Source organism: Punica granatum, chromosome 2 (assembly GCF_007655135.1).
Source record: "Punica granatum isolate Tunisia-2019 chromosome 2, ASM765513v2, whole genome shotgun sequence".
NCBI classification, from domain to species: domain Eukaryota; kingdom Viridiplantae; phylum Streptophyta; class Magnoliopsida; order Myrtales; family Lythraceae; genus Punica; species Punica granatum.
The window spans coordinates 26,327,399-26,353,705 of NC_045128.1; the positions used below are offsets into that span (position 1 = coordinate 26,327,399).

The 26,307-nt window shown below is 38.7% G+C and overlaps 3 protein-coding genes across 3 annotated transcripts; all 3 read right to left on the bottom strand.

Annotated features, from left to right (window-relative positions):
• Positions 1 to 674: 674 nt before the first annotated feature.
• On the bottom strand, positions 675 to 3,418 carry LOC116197827 (2-alkenal reductase (NADP(+)-dependent)-like). Its single transcript, XM_031528077.1, has 5 exons — positions 3,088 to 3,418; positions 2,642 to 2,819; positions 2,286 to 2,452; positions 1,572 to 1,654; positions 675 to 1,132 (listed from the first exon to the last, which is right to left on the bottom strand). The coding sequence occupies exons 1-5, from the start codon at positions 3,334 to 3,336 to the stop codon at positions 754 to 756; spliced, it is 1,056 nt and encodes a 351-aa protein (XP_031383937.1). The 5' UTR covers positions 3,337 to 3,418; the 3' UTR covers positions 675 to 753.
• An 8,350-nt stretch (positions 3,419 to 11,768) lies between these two features.
• On the bottom strand, positions 11,769 to 14,388 carry LOC116194149 (2-alkenal reductase (NADP(+)-dependent)-like). Its single transcript, XM_031522883.1, has 5 exons — positions 14,008 to 14,388; positions 13,476 to 13,653; positions 12,990 to 13,156; positions 12,661 to 12,743; positions 11,769 to 12,242 (listed from the first exon to the last, which is right to left on the bottom strand). Exons 1-5 carry the CDS (start codon positions 14,254 to 14,256, stop codon positions 11,867 to 11,869), a joined length of 1,053 nt encoding a protein of 350 aa, XP_031378743.1. The 5' UTR covers positions 14,257 to 14,388; the 3' UTR covers positions 11,769 to 11,866.
• Positions 14,389 to 23,414: 9,026 nt separating this feature from the next.
• Positions 23,415 to 24,574, bottom strand: LOC116197778 (2-alkenal reductase (NADP(+)-dependent)-like). Its single transcript, XM_031528022.1, has 2 exons — positions 24,396 to 24,574; positions 23,415 to 23,960 (listed from the first exon to the last, which is right to left on the bottom strand). The coding sequence occupies exons 1-2, from the start codon at positions 24,456 to 24,458 to the stop codon at positions 23,799 to 23,801; spliced, it is 225 nt and encodes a 74-aa protein (XP_031383882.1). The 5' UTR covers positions 24,459 to 24,574; the 3' UTR covers positions 23,415 to 23,798.
• Positions 24,575 to 26,307: the final 1,733 nt, after the last annotated feature.

A 26,307-nucleotide genomic window follows, 5' to 3' on the forward strand; every position in this document is an offset into this window, starting at 1 on the left:
GCGCTTTTGACATGATTACCAGAGGTTCATGGAGCCCGGGGATTAGTCGGCAAAGCCAGACACCTCGAGTCAGCATATTAAAAAAAAAACAGAAGAAGAAGAAGATGAAGATGGATATTACTGAACTTTGGGGTGTCGAGTCGGGTTTGGAGCTTGCGCTAACCCTGGGCTTTGGATGTATCATCGTCTAGGTGGATTCTGAGATGGTTCGTAATCTTGACTGGCCGAGAAGTTGCGGCACTGATTGCTCGAAAGGCTCTTGACCTCTCGTGGGGTCTTCATTTCTTAATTTCCCTTCGGAGGACATTCAAGCTTGCTTCTCTTCTCAGGGGTCGCCATGCTCCCATTCTTTCTTTATTCAATAATATGATATACATTAGTAAATCATAATGAGAATGTTGAGGGTAAGATGCTCGACGCAGTGCAGATGAGAACCCGTGGCCGAATTTCAGTGTGCAGGATGATCTCACTATCCAACACCGATATCCAAAAAATAAAAATGATGAGAAAAAGCAGAAATTGCCCCAGCGAAGCGAGGCTTCTTCCCTAGTCATGCTTGAATCCGCATGAGCTCCAGGGAGCATGTCGGCAAATCTAGAAAGCACACATTGTACAGGTCCTATTTCATCCTCATGATGTCGAAGCATAGAAAAAGCCAGTTTCGTGCTCCCATATTCGACGAACAAAATCTCATTTTATAATGTTCGTAGTCTTTGAGATTCAATGATTCAAGCTATTAATAAAAAATTCACTTTATTCATATGCCACGCGAATCACTTGCTTCCCGATGTTGCGGCCCTTGAAGAGCCCTATCAAAGCATCAGGGCAGCTCTCAAGACCTTCTACAATGTCCTCAATGTATATGACCTTTCCCTCTCGTATGTAAGGCAACACCCAGTCGAAGTACTTAGGGTAAAAGCTATAGTAGTCTCTGACCATAAAGCCTTCCATGCGTATCCGCTTATAGACAAGGGACATAATATTCTTAGGCCCTTCAGGCTGATCGCTGTTGTATAGTGAGATCATCCCGCACACTGAAATTCGGCCATGGGTTCTCATGTTGAGAAGCACTGCATCGAGCATCTTACCACCAACATTCTCAAAGTAAATGTCAATGCCTTCAGGAAAGAACCTACAAATTGGGAAAATACAAACATTAGCACCATTGCTTTCAAAAGCTGATGGGAATATTGTATCGACAGATCTATGAGTTAATGTTTCACTGTGCTCAGTGTGTCCAACGGGATTAATTTTAGCAAATTATATTAAGGGGATTAGTCCGCAGCCAATTCCATGCTGGAACCAGGCCAGAGCAGCCAGTTTTTAGCAAGAAAATAACGATTCAATGGGTTTTCATTGAGATCATATTTATGAGGAGCATGCCGGCCAGGGTACCATTCCTTTTCAGCTGGTCTGAGCGATGTGGTCCATCTTTGACGACTGAACAATCTGGTCTGACCTGTTGATGCGAGGAACTAGCCTACTTTATTAGGTATCATGTTAACTATACTAACAGAGAACGGATTCCAATACATTAATTTGCTGCGGATAGAAACGTATATAGTTCTGACCTTTTAAGAGTTGCATTCAAATCCTCTTCTTCCTTGTAATTGAAAGCCTCATCGAATCCGAGCTTGTCCTTCAGCAAGTCAACCTGAAGCATATAGAAGCATAAAAAAATTATGAATACTTGCTCTAGCAAGATCAAGCAAAACGTACTTCCAAGTAATTCTAGCACGGATTAGGTGAATGTCTGACCTATCGGAAGAGAAACTCATGCAACTGGAGGAAAGTGATCATAACCAGTATAATAACAAATTGATCTTCTATGACAGATGGAAAATTTCTCCTATTCTGAGTCCTTTAAGGAGCCCTTTTGCCTCGACTTTCACATTGGAAAACCCAAAAAAGAAATGGCACGAATATGAGACAAGCACAACAATGCATCACGCACTAGTTTATGGTTTCGAGTCCCTTCTTTTTTTCTTTTTTTCCAATAACTGCTTACATGTTCTTTCAGCACCTGTTCTGCACTATACTAACTTCAGCCTCTGCATATTTAAGCCCGGATTACACAACACTGATAATCGACAAGATACTGCCGGTGCAATTTTCTGCTAGCCAAAGCTTTTAAAATTGAAAAACTGAACTAATATTGTCTCAGAACTTTCACAACCCAAAGAATAATTTACTTTTGTCTTCTTCTTTTTTTCACGGAAACAAAATATAGAAAAACAAAGAGCAGTGTGCACTTACATAAATGAATTTTGAGTAACCATAGCTACCTTTTCTTTACTACCGGCACTACCAACAACATAGCAGCCCGCCAATTTAGCAAACTGCCCAACAAGGTGCCCCACTGCACCAGATGCTGCAGATACAAAGACGTATTCACCTTTCTTCGGAGAGCAGACCTCAAAGAAACCCACATAAGCAGTCAAACCAACAGCACCTGCAAAACAGGGAGAGAGAGACAAAGGTTTCAAGGTTGTTAATCTATTGTTTTGACTGAATTCTCAGCTTCTTTCTCCTTCTAGCCTATTTAAAGACTGAATCCTGTAAGCAACTACTCTCACACGGGCTAGCTACGATCAATAAGTAACAGATAGGGGATCGAAAATGTTGTGTCAACGTTACGTACTCAAAATCCCTGTATAGTAGGATATCGGAACATCATTATGCTCGATTTTATAGAGGGTCTCGGGTGCTGTAACAAGAGTATATTCTTCCCACCCAATCATCCCGCGGACCAAATCGCCCTTCTTGAAATTCGGGTCTCGAGAATCCAAAACTCTGCCCACTCCACCCCCATCTATCACCTGCACGTTCATAGCAAAAGGCAGGTGAACATAACATCACTTTCTTCCAATTCACAAAACAAGATACAGCAAATTCAACTGCCCAAGACAAGACAGAAGAAATGAACCTCTCCACTTCCATCTTATACCCGACAAGATTCTCAGAAATTCCGACCAGACATTATACTGAGGTCTCCTATGAATTGAATAGCAAGAAAGGAACCGTGACCCAATCAGAGAAAAAGAAAATGCAGAGAACAGTGAAGCGGAGAGGAGGGGTTTTACGTACGGAGCCGGGGGTGAAGGATGTGAAGTAGTGGCCGGGGTCTTCCATCCTGCGCATCCGGAGTCGCATGTAAGGGTCGACGGACAGGTAGAGGCTCTGCAGGAGGACCCCATTGGAGCCCTCGGGGACCTTCGAATTGATGGAGGAGGTCCTGAGCTCGAAGTCGGTCTCTTTGGGGAAACCGGAGACGTGGTGCTTCAGTATCACCTGCTTGTTCCTCAATTCCACGGCTTCCCCTCCTCCACTCGCCATTGCAGAGCAGATACGGAACTCTCTGTTAATTCTTATTTCACTCGTCTTGTTCAGTGAAGAAAAGAGAGAAAAAGAAGAGAGGAAAATGACAAAATATCATGGATTGGATTCCACGTCCGAAAAAGCAGAAGGACAGAGAAGTAGTGCATCGCGTGATTTGTCGGGAATGGATGGCACAATCATAAAGAGAAAATTATTATTTTCACACATGAAGTTTGTTTCTTACCGTCGATTTAGTACACACAAATTTTTTGCCATCAATTTGACATACAAAATTTCATTCCATCTATTAAAATGGCCAACTGTCAAGTTGTTGCGACGAAATTATGACATGGCAATCCACGTAGCATAAACTGCATAAAAAAATTTAATAAAAAACCCATATTATCAAAACGGCGTAGTATTGAACTCTTTAAAAAGAGAAAATTATTAATTTGATATATAAAGTTTTCTTTTGCCATCAATTTGGCGCACCAAAATTTTTTGCCATCAATGTTTTATATGAAATTCTATTTCGTCCATCAATTTGGTACCTAAAACCCTTAAAATAAAAAGTAGTGAGAAGGATAGTAGGGGAGCTCGAGTGGGGCTCCCTATCGGCGACCTCCCACCCGAACGAGATTATTAACTCTGAAGAAATCACATTTATAATCAATTTAATTAATTAATTTCCAAAGAATAAGAAAGTCCCTCTCTCTTAACACCCGCATTAGCTTAGAACATACATTTCAGTGAGACAAGAAAAAAGAATACTTGAATTACCCCTCATTGAGCCACTTATCTTTCTATAAACATATAATCGAATTTTTACTTATTCTAAAGATATAATATATATCATTACAATTTTATTTATGAAATTGAATTAATCGTTTTTCGTTAAAAATATTATTATGATAAATCCTTCTTTAATAATTTTTTTTATATTATCGTGCATAACACGCGTATATTCTCTTCTATACTTATAAAAAGGAGAAAATATTTCAAGAATCAATTAAGAATATGGGAAAAGTAGCAAGAATAATGATAAAAAAAGTCTAGATACAAACCAATGTTGATTGATTTAAGTAGTTCTACGCTTGTTCTCCTAAATCAACGTCTTGGATTCGAGTTTTGTGGATGGAAAAAGTTCATGCTATGAGAGTTTTATCCCTTAGTGGGCGGATCTGGTTCGACTAGATTAGTTGAGGCCTATTAGACTTTCAGATGCCAAGGTTCACACTAAAAAATAAATATCTAGATACATCCTAAATTATGCAAGATTAATACTCCATATCGGACACCTTGTACTTATATGTGACTGAATTATAATATGTCTTGTGAACTTGTATGGTGTTTATGAGAGTTGTGGAGAATAGTTGATCGAAACTTAGACACACTTTATTATTAAAAAAAAGGAAGCATGTGGCTAAATTATAATTGTCCCGTGAGAATCGTGGCAAATAGTTGGTTGAAGTTTGAATACCTTTCATTATAAGAAAAAAAACACATATAAATAGTCAATCAAAACTCTAACGCCTTTCGTTATTTAAAAAAAAAAATTAGCATGTGGATGGATTATAATTGTCTGGATTATGGGAAGCCCCACCCAAGCTCCCCTACTGTCCCCCCTCATTTCATTTCATTTTAGGGTAACAAATTGATGGACGAAATAGGACTATCTGTATTAAATTGATGACAAAAATTCTTGGTGAACAAATTGATGGCAGAAAGAAATTTCATGTATCAAATTTTCTCTTTTTAAAATGGCCCAAATACTACGTCATTTTGGTCATGTAAGTTTTTTTATTAATTTTTTAATGCCATTTATTCCACATAGGACGCCACATCACAATTCTGTCACAGTAACTTGATGATTGGATATTTTGATGGATAAAATAAAACTTTGTGTATCAAATTGATGGAAAAAAAATTTTGTGCACCAAGCGGCAAGAAACAACTTCATGTATTAAAATAATAATTTTCTCAACTAAAAATAGTGCTTGTGGGACTATTCATTACCATTTATTAGCTATTTAATATTTTTATTTCGTTGTCTTAAGCTCATGCGCCACACTTGTAAACCAAAAAAAAAAGAAACAAAAAATAGTGTAGTCGACACCAATTAATCGGGGTCTAACTAAACATTATAAATCATGACTTCATCTCATTAAGTGAACCAATCCAATTCGAACTGAATTAGACGGGACCCATCGAAATTCTAAACATCATGGTACACACTAAAAAAAGTACGTGTAGTACATGCTTCAACCTGATAATCATGAAGCTTTCCTTTTTTTGAAACTCATGGTATTACTATGTCTCTTTATTAGCTATTAAAATTCTATTTAATTGTACTATCATTTCGAAAAAGACTAAAAGTCATAAACAATATATTTTAGCCAAAAAAAGAAAAAAAAAGTTTGTCAAAAAACTAAGTGGAAATTATCATAAAATCACTGTAAAATCATCTTTCCCAAATATATCAAACATTTTAATTTTAATTTTATAAAGAATAAATTACATAATTAAAAATCACTAATTATTAGCTTCTTCTCAAATATATCATAAAATCTTTTTTCAATCGTATAATCATCACCTTTTAATTTAGTATTAAATCTTTTTTTATCCAATTTAGTCAATTTAAATTCTCAAAAATAGTCCTAAATAATATCAAATTTTCATATCGGCCTTGTCCTCCTCGCTCTCTTCCTCCTCTCACTCTAACTCTTCTCAGGCATTCTTTAGCCCTACCCTACTACCTCCTTTTCCCAGTCATCAGTGACCTCAAGTCTCCAATGTCTTGTGGGTGCTGGAAGCTTGAGGCCATGCCTCAAACTGCAATCAGTCTTACCCCCTCACCGGTGACCTTGGCGTTCCAGCGACAATTGGTGGTCATTTTCGATACCATCATCGTAAGGATTTCGTTGTATCTCTTAGATTTTTAAATAGAAAAATTATCTCTAGGAGATGTTAGTGATAATTCTAGAATATCTTCAAAATATTTCAAAGGAGGAAATATCCTAAGATTATATTAGGATATCTTTGAAATATTGAGAATGTATTGTATTTATTTAAAGGAGAGAGTGTCTTGTATCAAGACAACACGTTGTACGAGAATCGCGGGTAATCTTCTTGGGAGTTCTCTGATTTACTCTCTTGGAGTCTCTAGGATTCATAGAGTGGGAGAGTAGTGAGAGTTGATAAGATTGTGAGGCTCTTCTCGAGTTAGGTCTTGTAATGGAGCTGGGAAACAAAAGTATGATCTCGAGGTTATAAATATTTGGTTATCCGCCTAGTGGATTATCCTGCTTTGTTCATGGACATTTCCCTCACTTCGGGGGTTTTACACTTATATCTCGTTGTTCATTGTTATTCTCGCTCTAAATCCCTCGAATTCGGCATCTTTCACAACAAATTGGTATCAGAGTGAGGTCTCAGAGCTGATGAAGATATTGGGAGCAGAGTTCGAGGTGGAGAAGTTGACGAATCAAACGACTTCGGGCAATGAAAATCAAGATAAAGGCTTTGCTAGTATAGCACGACCTTGAGGGAGCACTAAAAGGAGAGAAGAAGTTGCCCACGGACCTATCACCGGTGGAGAGGAAGACGGTGACATCGAATGCTCTGAGCGCCATCCAGTTGAACCCATTGAATAAAGTTTTACTGGGAGCAATGCGACTAGGACTCGACACCGAAAATGTGGGCAAAGTTGGAATCGCTATACCAGCAGAAGTCCTTGACGAACTAGTTGTAGTTAAAGCGGCGATTGTACCAGTTGAAGATGATTTAGGGGACCTCCGTAGGTGACCATGTGAATAAGCACCTCGTTCTGGCCCGGACATGGTCTATCATTCGAGGTTCGTCTTCCAATGTGCAATACCCAAGTATATTTATCTATTTTCTGATTCGAGGTGCCAATGTGTGCAATGCCCAAGTATATTTATCTATTTTCTGATTCGAGGTGCACCTCGAATCAGAAAATAGATAAATATACTTGGGCATTGCACATTGGAAGACGAACTTTTGAGAATAAACAAGACAAGTCTTTGAGTGTTGAGTACTTAATTTTGACTATCCGTACCTATTTTCAAAAATTTGTACGAGTTAATTGGCAATATTTCTTTCTCCGAGGACACGCTGTATAATGGATTTCGAAAACGTGACGTTCACTCTACTGAGACCTTGTTTTAAAACCCAATTGCTCGTGTATTTTTATGTAGAGTGACATGATAAATTTTCTTTAGTTAAAATCATTTGATTCATATATTGTATCTAACAAGGCAAGGGTTCGAGGTGAAGAAGGACGATATTCTTATGTAGTGAAAATATTCATGTCGGGGTGGTTTCTACTTCAAAAGTATTTTCTAAACTCGAGGATATTTTCTGATAATTTTTCTCCGTTCAAATGTACTTTAAAATCCCCAAAAGAGTAGAAATGCAATGTTTTTGAAAGCTTGAGGGTAGATATGTAATTTTCCCCGACCAAACTAGTTCATGTCAACTTGTTCAAGTCAGCTCTTACTAAGGTGGAATTTTATGATAAGAGCACGGTTAGTTCCCGCGTCCCTGTACAGAGGTGCAAGTACTAACCGTGCCCACGGACTAACTGTCCCAACAGACAGGTTCGGACAGCTGGACCCATCCGGAGCTCTCAAATTGTAAAAATTAAATTGCGTTTTCGTCCCTAAACTGTCGATTTTTGCAAAACGATCCCTAACTCCATTACACCTAAGTTCTTACATATATGGAAGGATTTGGTGAGTTTCGGAGTAATTTTCATCGATTTCGAGCTCGTGAGTTTGAATCGTGCCGAACTAAGGTGAGATGGCCAACCTCCCTCCTCTGTCCAGAACCAGGATGGAGCTCTTTAGCTTCCATCTTGGTCATTTTGTGCTTAATTAGCCTAGATATGTGTAGATTAGATGACTAGGTCGGTAAATTGAGTGAACTAGAGCTTAAGTAGGATTAATTCAGTAATACTTTGCCTAATTAGAACCAAATTTAACTAACTAATCTTGATTGTTTTCAGAAAAGAATAATTGCATGATTAATTGCACTTGATTTGGTGTTAATTGAGTCAATTTGTGCATAATTAGTCTGTGTATGTGATAATTAGGTTTTAATTGGGTTTAATCTTGCTTAATTTCTCATAATAGCATTCTGGTCATGGTTGTAATTAGTTGTAGCTAGTCAATCGTGTGTAATCGGCTTAATCACAAACTTGGCTATGAGTAATTAGGCTTGAATTATCTTAATCAATTGACACTAGCATGAAATTGGGCTTCGTTACATTCTGGAATTTCTATAAATTAGGCTTAGAGGAGCTAATTTGATGATCTGTTGCTTGGTTAAGTCTAATTAGGCAAATTTGACTTCCTATTGTTTGGAATCTTGCTTGATTGGGTCTAATTAGTCTTAATTAGCTCTATCGACTACTCAAGCATGCTGAAAATTTTTTGTTGAATTTATCCGAGTCCTAATTGATTGAATTAGGGGTTGATTAGGCTCAATTATTTGTTAATTATGTTGAGTATTCATTCCTCTCGTGTAATAAGCCAATCCTTTCAATTTATGCTTCAATTGATGTATGGAGATCATGAATGTATAAATGATCAGTAGGGTCGAGGGATTAGATTCCAAGTGAGTCCGATTTCGCTTAATTAGAGTCTAAATAAGAGTAATTAGATCAATTTAGGTGAAATTGACTTAATCAGTGTTTCGGTCTTAGGAATTAGAATCCAATCGAGTCGAATTGACCGTCTCTAGGCTTGATTAATGTAGATAATCACCTTTGTGAGTGTCGGCCAAACTTGCATGTGTGTAAGTGAGTCAAATTTGATCAAACCATGAAATTGACACATAAACTTGTAACAATCCTGTATATTTGGCTTAATTGCACAAGTCTAAGGATCCAAATTAAAGGTCAAATCGACCTCGAGGGATTATGATCATTTTCTTAGAATTTCGAGGATCAATTGGCTAATTCTTGTAAATATGGCCATCTAAGTAAAATTGGATAAAATCATAAAACCGTGAATAAAATGTGTAAATATAAGGATTAACTTAGTATTTTTCTAGGTTAAGGGTCCGAGGCTCATTTTTCTCTTCTCGGGCCTGAACCTCATTTCTAGGCCCATTGTATGAATGACTGACCTGAATATATGGTCCATGTATTTATGTTGGCCTAAATGTATTGCCAATTTATGTTTCATGGTCCGAATGTGTGGCATGTTACTCAAGAGTACAACTGTATAATGATATAAGCACATATATCGTGCGGAGTTTATAAAAACATTCTTTAATTTTCTTTGACATTCGCGATATAGACTCGACCCTATGATTAAATAACTCAATTTTAAGGAATAAAAACTGTTAGAGCTATTAGAAGTTCAGTAGAACATTGAAAGGGCGAATTATTAGCTTACAAGCCTCTAATTTCATGACAAAGCCCCCCGACTCATTTCTCTGGTTAGAAAGACCGAGTCAAACTTAAATCTTTAGGTGGTTAGTATCATAACCCTATAGGTGACCCTAGATCGCTCACCGGCAAAATAAACAGTATAGTGGCGATTCCAATCCTGATTGAGTCTCAGGCCACGTGACTAACAAAATACTCCAAAGTTAGTGGAGGAGGCCTAAAAATCACACCCACTCGATAGCTTGGCGACTCTGCTAGTGATTTACAAGAGGACTTGGGCTCAGAATCTCATGCTTTGTCCGTGGATATTTCCCTCACTCTAAGAGTTTTATCACTTATATTTCGATGTTCATTGTTCTTTCTTCCTGCTCTGAATCCCTTGCAAATTCAGCATCTTTCTCAACACTAAATGATATCGTGAATCACACGATGGATATGAGACCATGTTCTATAAATCCAAGCAAAGCGAGCGGTTATTAATTTGTCAGCAACATCAGTAGTTTATTGATCTCTAGCAAGTGGTGGACACGCGGTAGATGTGATCCAGAATTGCAAACATATCGAATGTGAAACCTTGATTAATCCTGGTTCTTATGGTTACGTGATGGATTCCTTCCTTTCACCCCAATCAACCTGCACTTCCATGTCATATACAAGTTATTAGTCTTGAAAACAATGTAAACCCACGGGCTTATCACGATTAGGGGTTGTATATATAGCGTAATAAATAACCATACTGTGGAATTTTGTTGATCACCTTTGCTATCGGGAGGCTGATAGAGTAGAGAGGATGCTACAATTTCCATCGGGGAAGAGATCGATTTGAAAGTACTCCGGCACGATGATGAGCGCAGAGTGACGCGTGCGGTTGCTGGTTCGGGGTAGTGGGGCCATCCATGATGCTAAGGGTGCCATAAGTCTTGACATTACTTCCGGGGTGGCCACCCTCCCTTCCTTGGGACAAATTAGTCTTGTCGCGGCGGTCAGTATCGGGGCCCTCTATCTCCCTCTCTGATTATCTTTTCTTTTTCTTCAATTTTCTCAATTTTTTATTATCCAAAGTTATGTTTATTTTATAAAATTAAAAATTAGTTTTCTAACGGAAAAGTTAATGTAAGTTAAAAAGTAATTATAAGCAAAATTATTTTGAAAATACATGCTTTGATTTTTCATCAAGTTTGTTTTTGGTTATACTAAGGCTAGAAAAAGCAAAAAGAATATACAGATTAAGGACCAAAATTAGCCATTTTCTCTTATTTTTAATATTTTTTTGCAAACAGTTGACCAGTAAAGATGAGAAATTGTTGCGATAAATCGAACAATTAGCACATAAATATATGCATTGCAAAAATAGTACGTAAAAAGTACTAATATCGTTCCCATGAGGAAAGATCAGAACTTTCATGAACTATCAAAATTAAAACAGTCGGCTGAAACATTAATATCATTGTGATGCTAACAACTATTTAATTGTTAATCGAGATCTTTTCCAATAATACACTCCTGAAAATATCAGCTTAATTTCGATTCTCACGAGATTTGACTAAGAGTGGTCGTGATAGTTTGGCGGTTTCACACGGCAAAGTTCATCCAAACCAATTAACACGGGTCGGATCAAATAATTCAAACCTTACAAATAAAATTTCGTTTTAAATTTTATGAATGAAAAAAATCCATAATTAGGAGATTCTTAGTGGGCTAATCTAAAGCTCAAGCTGAATTAGTCGGAGCCTTTTGAATTTCCAAATACTATGGAGTCACACCAAAAAGTTCATGCGAACCAAACTCATTCTTCCATAGGATCCGATAATTGTCAGGCTCTTTCGGTGAGAGATGATGTGCTTGGAGTACTAAAGATTAGTCCTTCTGCCAGTCCGTATAAAAACGTGAGACATCTTTCGAGGTTTCCGATTGCTTTTGGGTGTGATATTTAGCGACCTAGCTATTACCGTCCTGGTTTCATAGAAATTTCAATGCTTGGGGATCGACGGGACAGTATCGATGTTCCTGGATCCCTGTTAGTTCTAGGGAGATGTTTTGGCAATCTGGAGAACACATTTCACTGTTTTCTATCAAATCATAGTTCACAACGTTCCAACGCTTGGGCAAAGTTGTTACATTTAGCCATTCACTTCATTCATGAGCAACTCGGATCACTTGCTTCCCGATGTTGCGGCCCTTGTAGATCCCAATCAGAGCATCAGGGCAGCTCTGCAGACCTTCTGTGATGTCCTCAATGCAAAAGATCTTTCCCTCTCGAATGTGAGGCAACACCCAATCCAAGAATTTAGGGTAAAGGCTAGTATAGTCCCAGACAACGAAGCCTTCCATACGGATCCGCTTATAGATAATCTGCATCAGATTCTTAGGCCCTTCAGGCTCAGTGTTGTATTGAGAGATCAACCCGCAAACCGAAATTCGGCCATGAGGCCTCATATTAAGAAGCACTGCATCGAGCATCTTACCACCAACATTCTCAAAGTAAACATCAATGCCTTGAGGGAAGTACCTGTAAAGCATTTGGAAAGCACAAACATTAACATAGGAGCTTTCAAAGGCTGACAGGATATTGTACCGATAGAGCTACGAAATAACTGTTCAACTGTGTTTGGTGTCTCTACTGGGCTTAGTTTCAACAGATTAATGGGATCGATCCGAGGTAGACCAGACAATTCTATGACAGAACCAGGACTGAGCGCCCAGCGTAACAAGACAAGCCGATTCGACAGGTTTCTATTGAGATTATGTTTACAGGAGCAGATTAGCCAGGATATCATTCAAAAAAAAGTCTGATCAGTCCGGTCCATCTTTGGGAACTGGCTGCCTTGGCCAACTTATATAGGGCGGATCACGTCCAAACAATTTAAACACTATCTTAATACAAAAGATGATTCGAAAAGGTTAGTTTGGTGCTATGCATCTCTAACCTTCTAAGAGCTGCATCCAAATCCTGCTCTTCCTTGTAGTTGAAAGCCTCATCAAATCCGAGCTTGTTCTTTAGCAAATCGACCTAAAACAAATGTAGGCATAAGCAAGTCCATGAATATTTGCTCGAGCAAGATAAAACAAAACGTACTTCTGAGTAAATGTACCGCAGATTCGATGTACTTCTACTCAGTGTTAATCGACGGATTTTGAACTGAGCTAGTACTAACTCAGAACTGTCGAAATCCAATGAATGATTCTCTTTGATCGTTTTTCTCCACAGAAACAGAAGTAGAAATACCAGGAGCAGTAGTTGAGCAAAGATAGCTACCTTTTCTTTACTACCCGCACTACCAACAACATAGCACCCCGCCAGTTTAGCAAACTGCCCAACAAGGTGTCCGACCGCACCACATGCTGCGGAAACAAAGACGTGTTCACCTTTCTTCGGAGCGCAGATCTCAAACAAACCCACATAAGCAGTCAAACCAATAAGACCTGCACAAGAAAGAGAAAAAGTTGCAGGTAGTTTATTAAACGACTTGAACGAATCCTGTAGTTCTTTTTCGTTCATATCTATTTTTCTATCTATGCATCTTTATGCAATACAGTCTACATAAAAGGAGTGTCCATTTTGAGGTTTAATGTTGTTCTTACACAATCTTTTTCATACACTAGCCAATAAGTGCATGCCTAGGTGGCTAAGCAGTAAGTATGCTTTCCTTAGTTGCTACTAACAAATCTTTTAATCAATACGAAGGAGTTGATTTAATAAGAGACAGTCGGATAGAGCGGAACATCGATCAATGTCACATACGCAGAACTCCTGTACAGTAGGACAGCGGAACATCAGTGTACTCGATCTTTGACAGAGTCTCTGGTGCTGTAACGAGAGTGTACTCTTCCCATCCAATCTCCCCATCAACCAAGTCGCCCTTCTTGAATTTCGGGTCTCGAGAATCGAGAACTCTGCCCACTCCATTTGCAGTAATCACCTGGACAATTTGTTGCAAAGGGGCAGATCAATGATGCAACCTCTATATGCTGCAATCATTGTATAACCGATCAATAATTTATTTACTTTTTTATCACCAAAATGAATCCAAATGGTTCTCGAAAATGATTGCAACATAAACTGATGGCCTCGCATACACAGACAACAATACTTATTTCTCTTCTTCATAAAACAAGATTATCTATCCCAGCAGAGTGCAGCATCTGTATGCCCAAGAAGATTATCAAGAATGTCAAGGATCCTCATGAAAATCCCAGCCAAAATTTTCTTTGGGGTTTTCGAAAAAATTACAGAGAACAGAGGAGCAAGCAGAGGAAGGTGAGTTTTTACAGACCGAGCCGGGGGTGAAGGAGGTGAAGTAGTGGTTGGGGTCGTTGATGTTGCGCATCCGCAGTAAGATGTAAGGGTCAGCGGACAGGTAGAGGTTCTGCAGGAGGACCCCACTGGAGCCCTCGGGGACTTTAAGTTTGATGGAGGAAGTCCTGAGCTCGAAGTCGGTCTCGCTGGGGAAACCGGAGACATGGTGTTTGAGTGTCACCTGCTTGTTCCTCAATTCTACAGCCCCTTCTCCTTCACTCGCCATTGCATAGCAGATATGATAGGAACTCTGTTAATTCACTCGTCTACTTAAAGAACTGAGGCAGTGTAAATGGAAGTAATTTTCACAGACAAAGATGGAAAAAGACAGAAAGGTGTCCGCATTGCACGTCCTGCCTTGTGCGAGGGAAAATGGAGTACAGGACGGGGAGGACTGGAAGTTGTCCAGACAGATGTGACAGACCTATATATATTATTGTTTACACCCATTCATATTTCGTGCTAACCTGAGCATATGACGTGTAATCGACTGATTAAAGCCCAGAAAACTTACTAGGAGCGGCCAAGATTAAAGTCCATGATAGAACCGACCCGAATTTGCTGCAAAACCCGGTCTGGACGGTTGCAAATGGGGCTGGCGGTGCAAAGATGGCAATTGTGGATAATTTCTGAGAAATTAAAGACTGCATTTGGACGTACATTAAGACTACTTTTCATGATTAGACATATAATTTCTTTATTTGAAAATCTATTATTGCCAAGTGGATGAAAATTTGGTGACTTGCGTAGTGGCAAGAGCTCCAAGGCACTGAATGTTCGTGGAATCAAGGAAATTATGGCAAGTTCCATATTGCGTGCGAATGGATATGGGCGCAATTCAAGCTGGGTTCGGAAGGAATTTATCCATGGGATTGATTTCCATATTTTTCACATTTCATTGCTCTACTTAGGTCCTCCGAATAAGTGGATTATTTCCCACATAGTCTTAGGGTTAGCTAATTACTTAGTTTTCTATGTTATTTCTCGGTTTCCATGTCTTGGGCAACACTCCTATATCTAGTCTATTTAAGTCGAGCTCGTTTATTGTATTACCCCCCAATCGGCACATCAATCAAACGCATTACTTTTTTATCTTTAATTTTCTTGCACCTTTTATTTCTCGCGCCCTTACGTACCATGCATTAAACCACTCTCCGAAGCAAATTTATCGACCTTCCGAGGTCACCAAATCGCCGATTCGTCGGCTACGATTAATCTTTGCTTCCAGGTCAAGTTAGTCATCGAGCCAAGGTTTCGGCCTTATGCTCATCTCTCTCGGCTAGCTGTAGTCGAGACTGTGCTAATCACGGGCCTCCTCGGGTCGTGAATCGTTAGCTTCGAGACCGGATTCTAGGCTGTCTCCCTCTAAAGATCAGGCTAGATAATTACATTCACGTTTTGGGAAGACCAAAGCAGCCTTATCGTGGCCGTGACATCGTCTAACGATCATCCAAGCACTATGCACCCAACTGACACGTCTCCGAGGAAGCCCAGCCACTAGCTAGTCCTTTGAACCCCAGAGGCCGAGGCGATATGAGCTAGACTGGTGAGGTCTGCTGGTGGTTCCACCACCTCACAATCTTGGGACAACATCCTGGCACGCCTGACGTTTAACACCTCCAAACGCGTGTGTCGGAGAGTTTCTGTGGAACATTTCGGGCGGAACAACTTTTTTGCACCCCTGGTGGGACCCACCGTGAAGTGATTTATGCTCGTACTGACTCGTACCGAAAAAAAAAATGTGTAGAGATGTCTCATCAAAATAGCGACAACGGGAGTCCTCGAGAAGACGAGAGCAAGAATTCCCATGTGGGTATTAACTCTCCAGTTTGCTTACCGGTACAGCGTTCAATTGGTATTCTACCTTGCCATCCCAATCGTTTAGGAATTGAGAGGACATTGAGGCGAAATTTCACACCCAGTTCTACCGAACTCAATTGGAGAAACTCTCAACGACTTATCTAATCTTTCACAAAAGTCGGGTGAGAAAGTTGAAAAGTATGTGGCTCAATTCAAGTTGGCAAAGCAAACATGCCGAACGTATCTTCTTGAGTATGAATTCCTTCGGATGTGCAAAAAGGGATTTGAGCGAAGGCTGAAAAAGAAGTTTCAAGATATGGACTTCCGAGATTTCTTTGAGTTATCAACAAAGGCGGCTAGTTACTAGAGATTTTTTGGAGAAGATTCCAAGAAGAAATATGGTCGCTCGGAGGATAAACGGAGAGTTCATGCTATTTTGGACAATTATGATGAAGACTACGAGGTCGACATAGCTGAAATAATCGCCGATGAACCCGTAGTACGTTCACCCCTTGTTCGAGCAAAAGGAGGAAGAGATGAAAGGCCGAATGCCTTTAGCCAAGTGAAGTATTATTCCTTCAATGTCTCTAAGACCGATGAAATTTTTGATCATCTTGTTAAAGTGGGATTGGTTATATTTGGCCCGGGCCACAAGCATCAAATGGAGGAAGAGTTGAAGCACAAAGATTTTTGCTATTTTCACGGCTCTTCGAGGCATTCGACTAGAGATTGTGAACCTACACAATATCATCAATGACAAGCTCAATCGAGGAATATTCACCATTGCCGAAAAGCCAACGAAGGTAGGCACGAACCCATTCCCTGCGACAGTTAGTTTACTTGTTGGAGTAGCTGACTTCAAATCGATTTTGTCAAAGTGGAAACCCGAGGACGAACGGCACATGATGGTTCAAGAGGTGAAGTGGACACTTGAGAGGTTATACCTTGAAGGTAATCTATGCCTCCATTGTGCAAATTTGATATACAAAGAGATTATTTTTATCTTCTTTGGAGCCAGCTGTGGCCATATAACATGAGCAGCCAAGCGTCGAGCATGCATGGGGGGTCGCAACTAATCTAGTAGTTGTAGCTGATGATAAACAGCCGAGCATTAAGAACGTTCGGGCGGTGACGGCTAGCCTTATGGCTGTTCTTCATGATAAGCAGTTGAGCGTCAAGAACGCTTGGGGGTAGTGGCTAATGTTGTAGCGGTTGTTAGCAGTAATCGAGGGGGGGGGGGTGGGGTTGTAGTTGGACCTATGGCTATTGCCCGATACGATTAGCTGAGCGTCAAGAACGCTCAGCAGGTCGCAACTAATCTTTTAGCTGTGACCGATAACCCTCAGTTGAGTGGTCAACAACGCTCGAGGGGTCGCGACTGAGCAGTCAGTGCGTTTGGGGGGTTGATGCCAAGCCTAGAGGCAGCCCCAAGAATTTCTAGAGGATTAAGGCTTAGCCGAACCAGAGTAGGTGGTAGCCGGTTACTCAAAGGATTCCAACCAAACTGCACTCCATCGTCACACTTGCCAATATTCCCATCAATCGATGGAGAAGGTTGGTGCATCCAAAGAGCCCACGACCACTCACGGGAACCCAAAAGAGTGATGAGTAACAGCATCGAAGAGCGGAGAGGCTAGCAGCTGCTTAATCTCCAACTGCTCTGTGTCCAACTACTCTATCTCCAGTTAAACAGTCATCAAGTGTTCAACTACCAGTTGCATAGGCTAATGAGAAGCTATCAGCCGAGCAACCACCAGGTAGAATTCCCACCAAAGACTAAGGGTCAGCCAGCTGCCAGTGAAGGGGTTAAGCGCACAATAACCATTGGCTCCATCATCTGCGAGATGTCCCAAGCTTCACGAGGAGCTTGGAAGGTAAATTTCTAGCTGAATTCGACTAATGGCCAACATGTGGCCAGACACCTTATGGCCAACCCTACGGCTCGAAAGTGCGTTAAACGTGCTAGCTGTCTACATAATCGCTAAAATCATCACTACAAGGGACATTCTACTCTGAAGTCCAATGGAGAATACACGGCTAACACATTCCATAATCTTCATGGATCAGGCTAAGCTTGTGCCAAAACTAATAATTATATGTTTAGCCCCGCTCGATACTCTTTCGATACTAAACATGCGAGGTATTGTTTACACCAATTTTTTCGCACTTTGTGGTAAGTTGGGCATAAGACATGTAATGGACCAATTAAAGCCCACGAGACTTAATAGGAGCGGCCCATGATCGAAGTTCATGATAGAACCGACCTAAATTTACGGAAAAACTCGATCCGGATGGCCATGAATAGTGTTGGCGGTGCAAAGATGGCAACTACCAATAATTTCTGAGAAATTGAACGTACATCTAGATTGTTTTTCATGGTTAGACATATAGTTTCTTCACTTGGAAAACTATTATTGCCAAGTGGATGAAAATCTGTTGACTTGCAAAACAGTAAGAGCTCCAAGGCAGTAGATATTTGTGGACTCAAGAAATTATGGCAAGTTCCATATTGCATGCAAATGGATATGGGCGCAATTCAAGCTGGGTCCGAAGGGAATTTATCCATGGGATAGATCACCATATTTTTTACATTTCATTACTGTACTTAGGTTCTTTGAATAAGTGGATTATTTCCCACATAGTCTTAGGGATAGCTACTTGCTTAGTTTTCTATGTTATTTTCCAGTTTCTATGTCTTGGGCGACACTCCTATGTCTAACCTATTTAAGTAGAGCTCATTTATTATATTACCCCTCGGCACATTAATCAAACACATTACTTTTCTATCTTTAACTTTCTTGCACCCTTTACTTATCGCCCCCTTAAATAACATGCACTAAACCGCTATTCGAAGCAAATCTATCGACCTTCCAGGGTCACTTAATCACCGATCCGTCGGCTACGATTAATCTTGGCTTCTAGGTCAAGTTAGTCACCAAGCCAAGGTTTCGACCTTCAGCACATCTCTATCGACTAGCTACAACCGAGACTGCGCTATTCACGGGCCTCTTTGGGTCGTGAATCGTTCGCTTTGAGACTGGCTTCCGAGCTGTCTCTCTCTAGAGAGCGGGCTAGATAATCACAGGCATGTTTTGGGAGGACAAAAGCGGCCTTTCTCTCATGGACGTGACATCATCTAACGCTTATCCAAGCACCACGCACCCAACTGACATGTCTCTGAAAAAACCCAGCCGTCGGCTAGTCCTTCGGATCCTAGGGGCCAAGGCGCTACGAACGAGACTTGTGAGATCGGCTGGTGGTTCCACCACGTTACAACCTTGGGACAACGCCCTACAACGCTTGACACTCAACACCGCCAAGTGCGTTTGTTGAAGAGTTCCCACGGTACATTTCGGGCGTAACAAATATAAAATAGGGATATGAAAAAGTAGGTTAAATTAGGTTGTGCCATATGTCATCCAAGATTAATAAAATATTCCATGCGTAAAGCCCTTAGCTCTTTATTGCATTGCTTCACTTGCAAGGAAAGAGATAGTCAAAGATGATTAAAAGGAAGGAAGAATGTATTTAATGAGAGATGATCAATGCTTACGTGCAGCTCTTCCTCGCACAATAATGCTTACGTGGCTGCTCATTGCACGAATAAAAGACTCTCATTAGAGTAGTCCGAATTATTTAATATATAGATACAAATATAAATATATATACATTAGTTAAAAACGTACTTTAACTAGGTCGTGCTAACTGAAACTCCAGTAGCATCCGCAAACGTATCAGGCAAAGAGCAACAATATCTTATGCCTATTACTTCTAAAAGTAGTTTATTACTTATGCAACGAAGACATTAAATTTATGTAAGTACTTATTTACGTAAACTATTTTTTCATACTTTTTTAAAAAATTATTATTTATTTATGTAAAACTATTTTTTCATACTTATGCAAACAAAACTAAAATGGCTAAGCTTTGATCGGTCTAAACTTCTTGTAGCAAATCAAGATTAATCCCTATAGCTTTTGACATATATATTTCAATTTTGTCAGTTTAAATATAGCGGAGCCCGAGCAGCCGGTGAGTGAGTGGTTAGTGGTCAATAGTGCCCTAGTTGATGGCATTCCTCTCTGCGACTGGCACTCAAGGAACCACACTAAAAACATATCTTTCCGTGGCACCGGTACTAAGAGTTGAAGCCCTGTGGCCTACTTTGGTACAAGAATGACATAAGTATTGTAATATAAACTAATTACCTTAATTTTGATTAAAATAATTTTATTAATTTGATTATGTTAATATTATTAATAAAACATATAAATGATTCTTTTTTGAGTTAATAAAGTACTTAATTTTGGTTAAAAGTAATTTTATTCATTTCATTTTATCGTCAATTTGAAAATTATCAAAAACTTAATTTTACAATCATAAAATATTTAATATTTTTAAAGTTCTAATTATATAATAAAATATACTTTTTTTATTAATAATAATCTCGCGCAATACGCAGCTAAAATGGCTAGTATTTGATACTGACAATATGAATATGATTGAGGGACATGCTTATCCGTTGATAAGTTTCATAAGCATCCAAACAAATGCCTAAAATCGTATCTAAGAATTGGAAATGTTCTTCATTAGCACTTATGATTGGGAATCCCAGTGTAAATTTTCTGCCAATCACGACATTCTCTTTCTACAACTCTCAATCTCATGATTGTTAACGAGAAGTTTTTATCTATATATCCTGTCACATGACATAATGGAAACACCGACATACATTATAGTGAATAGATGAATAAGCTTTTTTGCACATGAATAATGAATAAAAAATGTGAAAGAGGGATTTACCCAAAAAAATGCGAAAGAGGGTATTAGGGCAGTAGCAATATGTCAACCTAGAGGTTGCAGGTTCAATTTTTGTTGTATGACTACCCATGCCTTTTTATTATAGTTGTTAGGATTTCTATTTTATTATATTAGTATCATGAGTCTCTTTTGTAATTGAGAATGAAATATGTACAATGAAAGAATCTTATTAGTAATTAATCAGTGAATAAGGATCACTTTTATAAAAGTTGGCAAAGGAAGATGTGGTTGGTCAAATCATTGACCTCAGCTCCAAGTCGATTGACTCTTCAATTTTGGTTAAATGAACTCTTGTTGTATTTCCATTTGCTTTATGTTTAATGTATTTCGACTATTTGTCTATATTCTTTGTATGTAATAATCTATAATAAAAGAATATTTTGAAAATTTTAAAACTTTTCTTGATAATTTGAAACGATTTCTCGAGATATGTGATATGTCTAAGTTCTATGTGCTTACAATCCTATAAGTAGGAGATATGAAAAATTCATTTTATAGTTCTTCTTTCTACTAATCTCTGTAGTTTTCCTATATTATAATTTCTACGTAATATCGTTTGCTCTTTGTATGTACCTATCGATATATATTACAGATTTATAATTTTTTTACTATATAGGTTAATTCATTTTAATAAGAGTATTATATGTATTTACTTCCGATCGTCAAGATCACACGATCTATTAAAAAATAAACTAAAATATTATTACATTTTCATTTATCCGCTTGAGGGTGGATTGTCGTAACATTTATTTATATTATAATGTGAAATTAAAACACATGTAATAATAATGTGAAATTAGAAAAACACATCTGCAAGGAGTATGGGGAGGATTTGAACGGTGGAAGGAATGGCAATGCTAGAGAGAAATTGAGAAAAAAAGGAGTGGAGAAATAGGAGGTAGTTATTAAGGTAGTTTTACTAAAATAATTTCATTTTAGTGACTCATAAAAATTAAAGTTTATACCACATAAGGGTAATCTTGAAAAGTGAAAGTTACGTTACTAAGAGATTCTTCGGTATAAGTAATGTAGATAATATAAAGGCGGGGCTAAATCCACACCTCATATGGCTAGGGTTACCCTTTATGGTAAATGAAAAAATTACCCTTATAAAGTAGGCCCTACAAGATTGGATTTTATAGAGAGATAAAGTGTAACTTTATTATAAAGATGGTGGTCCTAACCATATGAGGTGTGAATTTAGCTCGACCCTAATTGTGGTTTGTTCAATTTTTTTAAGCGGATCGTCTCTTATCATGTATATCGGGCTGCCATGTTTTGGACTGGGCCAGGCCCAAGATCCGGCGCATAGAAAAAAGGTCCCAATCTTTTTTTTTTTTTTTTCCATCTTACCTCAGACTCAGTTAAATGCCTTCATTACCCCGCAAGGACCGTTTAAGATTTTAATTCTCTCAATCTATCTCCCTCTTGCTTGACATTGAAAAGCTTGGCTCTTCCTACCCTCCTTATTGATCACATGGAGGAGAAGGAGAAGAAGAAGGAGAAGGAGGACGATAGAACCTTCAAATCTCCGATGGAGAGTCTCGGCTGGTGGGGCCTTGCGATATGTTTCCGAGAGAATGGGAGTGACACAAGAGACAAGTAATCGACAGCGAGGTTTAATAAGTTTTAGAAATTAATTCAGATCCAACTTAATCCTGGTCCCGCCAACCTTCAGTTGATTGCTGATAGCCTAAGCCTAGATGTGGGTTCGCCCGCTGGTTTTTTATTCGATTGGATTGGATAGTGTACTGATCATTTTTACATGTGAGGTGACAGTCGAATTTTTTTTTTCCCTTTTCTTTTGGGTTAGGGTAGATTGAAATTTCCCCTGCGCATTCGGCAACATTATTCAGCCCTTATTAAACTTGGATGATCCTAACTGCATCTTGAGGAATGTGGTCCATTGCCTTACCAGGCAAGCAGTTGAGCATTACAATGCCTGGAAAGACATCCATTTTTTTTTCTTTCTTTCTTTTTCTTTTCCTTTTTGTCATATATATATGTGGAATCGTGGATGGATTCTTCCAGTTCCCGTAAATAGATAAATATCAATATTTTTCATATCATGATGATGATATGATCATAACCATTCAGCGTTTTCAACTGCCGCAGTCCAATAAAATCGGAGGTCCCAATGTCTTGAAAGTGACTAATCAGAAGACTGGGTTCTGCAGATTCTTTATCACCTTGGAGGCCACTGACGATGCAGATGTAGTGGAAGCCAAGGCCATGTTGGGAAGGTTCGGTTGGTAGCGAGTTCTGCCGGTTTAAGAGGAAAAGTACTCATCGCATATGCGCTCTCTCTCTCTCTCTCTCTTATTTGGATAGGTACAGATCGGTGGGGTGATCAACCGTCGGTCAGTTAGTTTAAATTAGATGTCTGCAGACTTCGGTTTATAAATCATCGAGGGAGGTCTTAGATAGCCTATAGATATATATATTGGCTGTTTATGATAGAATGGAAATGGGAGCCGAACCGAACCGAACCATTCTTCTCTTTTATTGATGTTTTCCTCGACATATGTTCATATGCTATTGCCCATGAACGGAGATTAATGACTCCATCTCCTTCCCCTCCTCTATTGCAGCTGCTGCGTGACGACGTACTTGCTAGTAAACCAAAAAAGGACCTAGCTGAATCAAAATTGATCACGAAGATTTTACTTGATGCAGTAAGAACATTACGAACATGCAACAATATCTAACATAGGCCGGGGGGAAGTTTGAAATATTATCGATAAATACAAAGATTGCAACAGTTCTAGATACGTATACGATTAATTGGTTATGACTGATGATTAGTCCTTTGACATCATTATCGAGTACTATGTGATATAGAAAGAGGGAGGATACGTTTTACCATTCAGATGCCACAACTGCAGCCATATCAAAGTTAATATTATTGTAGCTGGAGTGTGATGATTAATCTCTAGCAACCACAACGACCTGCTTTCCGGCATTACGGCCACTGAAAAGCCCCAAGATCGCGACTGGGCCGTTCTCGCGACCTTCGACAACGTCTTCTAAGTATGCTATATTCCTTTCTCTAATGTGAGGGCAACACAAAGTCAAGGAGCTTCTGGTACTGGTCATAGTAATCAAAGGTCACAAATCCCTCGATCCTGACCCTGCCATACACTGCATTCATGAGATTGGGACATCGGTGTGGTGGATCTTGAAGAGGCCGTGGAAGTCAGTTATGATGCTGTGCTCTTCCCAGGAAGTTGTGCCCCACACTAGATCGCCTTGCTTGAATTCAGGGTGCTCTGATTCCACAACTTTGCCCACTCCAAACCCAGTCATTGGCTGCAATGAAGTTCCATGGTTGCCAGTAAATTAGATTTAATTTCTTCATGGAGTGCTTAGAATATTTAATGATCAACATGTATATGCATTGGTATGATTTAATGTGGACTTCATACCGAGAGGGACTAGACCGGGAATCATGTGTTGGGGTCAGAGGAGCCGTATAATACGACCAAAAATCGGCAATGTTTACCTAGGACAATGTTTAATAGATTTGTGATTCTTAAAAATAGTCTTGTTAGGCTAGTGTCACTTTGTCACCTATACTGTTAACTTGTGGCTGGTACAAGCCCATGCCCGAACAAAATTAGTTTCAGTCAATAGGCTGAGGATACCTATGTTTTCACCAGAAAAAGAACATTCTAATAATTTGATACATAATATTCTTGAAAAGAAAAGAAGGTAATGAAGAGATGTGTAACGGCTAGAGCTTACAGAGCCGGGGGTGAAGGAAGTGAAGACTTCGATGTTATGGAGCTTCCGCATGAGGATGCACATATAGGGATCGCACGACAAGTAGAGATTCTTGATCAGCAAGGCTCTTGACCCCTTAGACCGGTGATCATCGCGGCCTTCAGATTCTGATTCGCAGTACTGTCTCCCTCGATCATGTCCGATTCCTTGGGGGGGGGGGGGGGGGGGGGGGGCACTTATGTCGTCCCTGAATATCACTTGCTTGTGTCTCATCGTTTCACCACTCCCCATCATCTCTAGCTTTCTTGCTATGTGTTCTCTGTTTCTCAGTGAAGAATCAATATATAGCTGTGTTTTATTTGCAAAGTGATATTAATTTGATGAGTGCATATATATTTCAGCAGATCAAAGTATGTTTTTTCTCTGCCACACATTACACTGATCATAGGGAAACAGTCATTATGGCACAAATTGTCAAACTTTGACTATCGGGTGTGCTTCCTTTTGTTGCTGTTTCTTCAACGACATTAACAGCCCAAATGGCCGGTCATAGTTGTTATGGGGTTCTAATCCCACATCACTTGATGCACCTTCCCAAGTAAACTCATCCAAAATAAGAACTAATGGACGAATTGTTCTTGCAATGAATATAAATTTACTGTGAGTACATTTTGATTTGGAAAGATTGAAGCCGATACAAGAGTAGCTTAACCTAAAAGGAATTGAATATTATGTCCATGCATCATTGGCATATTAATTACTCCACAAATTCACCAACAAAGGTAGTGGTATAGTGATTAATAAACTTCCTCCCATGTGGTTTGGTAGCCTCAATGTCCCAAATTCAAATATCCCCTCTAGTGTATATTTGTCAAAAACAATAACTAGTTGTGTGCTCTTTGGCTTGGGCTTGTGGGACACCGGCTTTTGTAAAGTATACGAGACCTTTGGTGGTGACTGGACCAATGCTTGTGTTGGTTGTTCAGTTCATCTGATATGTTCGCGGCTGAACACGAGAGTCTGGACATTACGTAGCAGGAGGCAATAAGATTGCCACTACTGCTGCCTATCATTTTACTTATACAAAATAGTAACTTCACAAATTCATGTTCCTTTGATGTAGTCGCTTTGGTAGAAGTAGAAGTAAGACTTAAGAGACTGTGTTTGTTCTTATTAGTGAAATTGCTCGTACACCTTTATATTCTCTACTCATGATCTTGTTAAGTTTATGGACCTCTTGTACAACTGACAAAATAATTATAGTCATTTAACTCGGAAGTTTCTTATTTTTCTACTTGTTTTTCATGAAATTCAATAGCATATATCTATAATCTATAATCAATATTTATCGGGCACTGAATGTATTAATACAAATAATTAATTTTATTTTCAATAGAAAGTTAACCAATTTTAATTTTATTATTTATGAAATGATTCATATAAAAATGTTGAAATTTTTATTGAGCTAATAAATATAAGTTTTTTATTCTGGAATTTGACTTTCTAAAATATTTTAGAGAGATACTGTATATAGTTTTTGGCTCTTATTATTATTACAGAAATTTAAGTACATATAGAGTTTTAAAATTAATAATGTAATATTGAAAAATTCATATGCGTTATAATTTCTTTAATTTTGTGTTTATTTTAATTATAGAAAATTTCAAACAATAATGATTGTAGTAGCAAATTCGCATACCGAAGATTATTTGAATATCAACTATAATTTTCAATATAATTTCCTATAAGTATCTCTACATTTATAAAATTTACGATTTATAATATTATTGTAATGTAAAAATTGATAGGAAGAGAATAATTTTAAAAGTTATTCTTGATGTTTATTTAGTTATTATGAAATTAATTTAAACATAGATCAATGAATTTGTAGGATAACTGGTTCAGTTATGCAAACATATATATTTTTTCATTT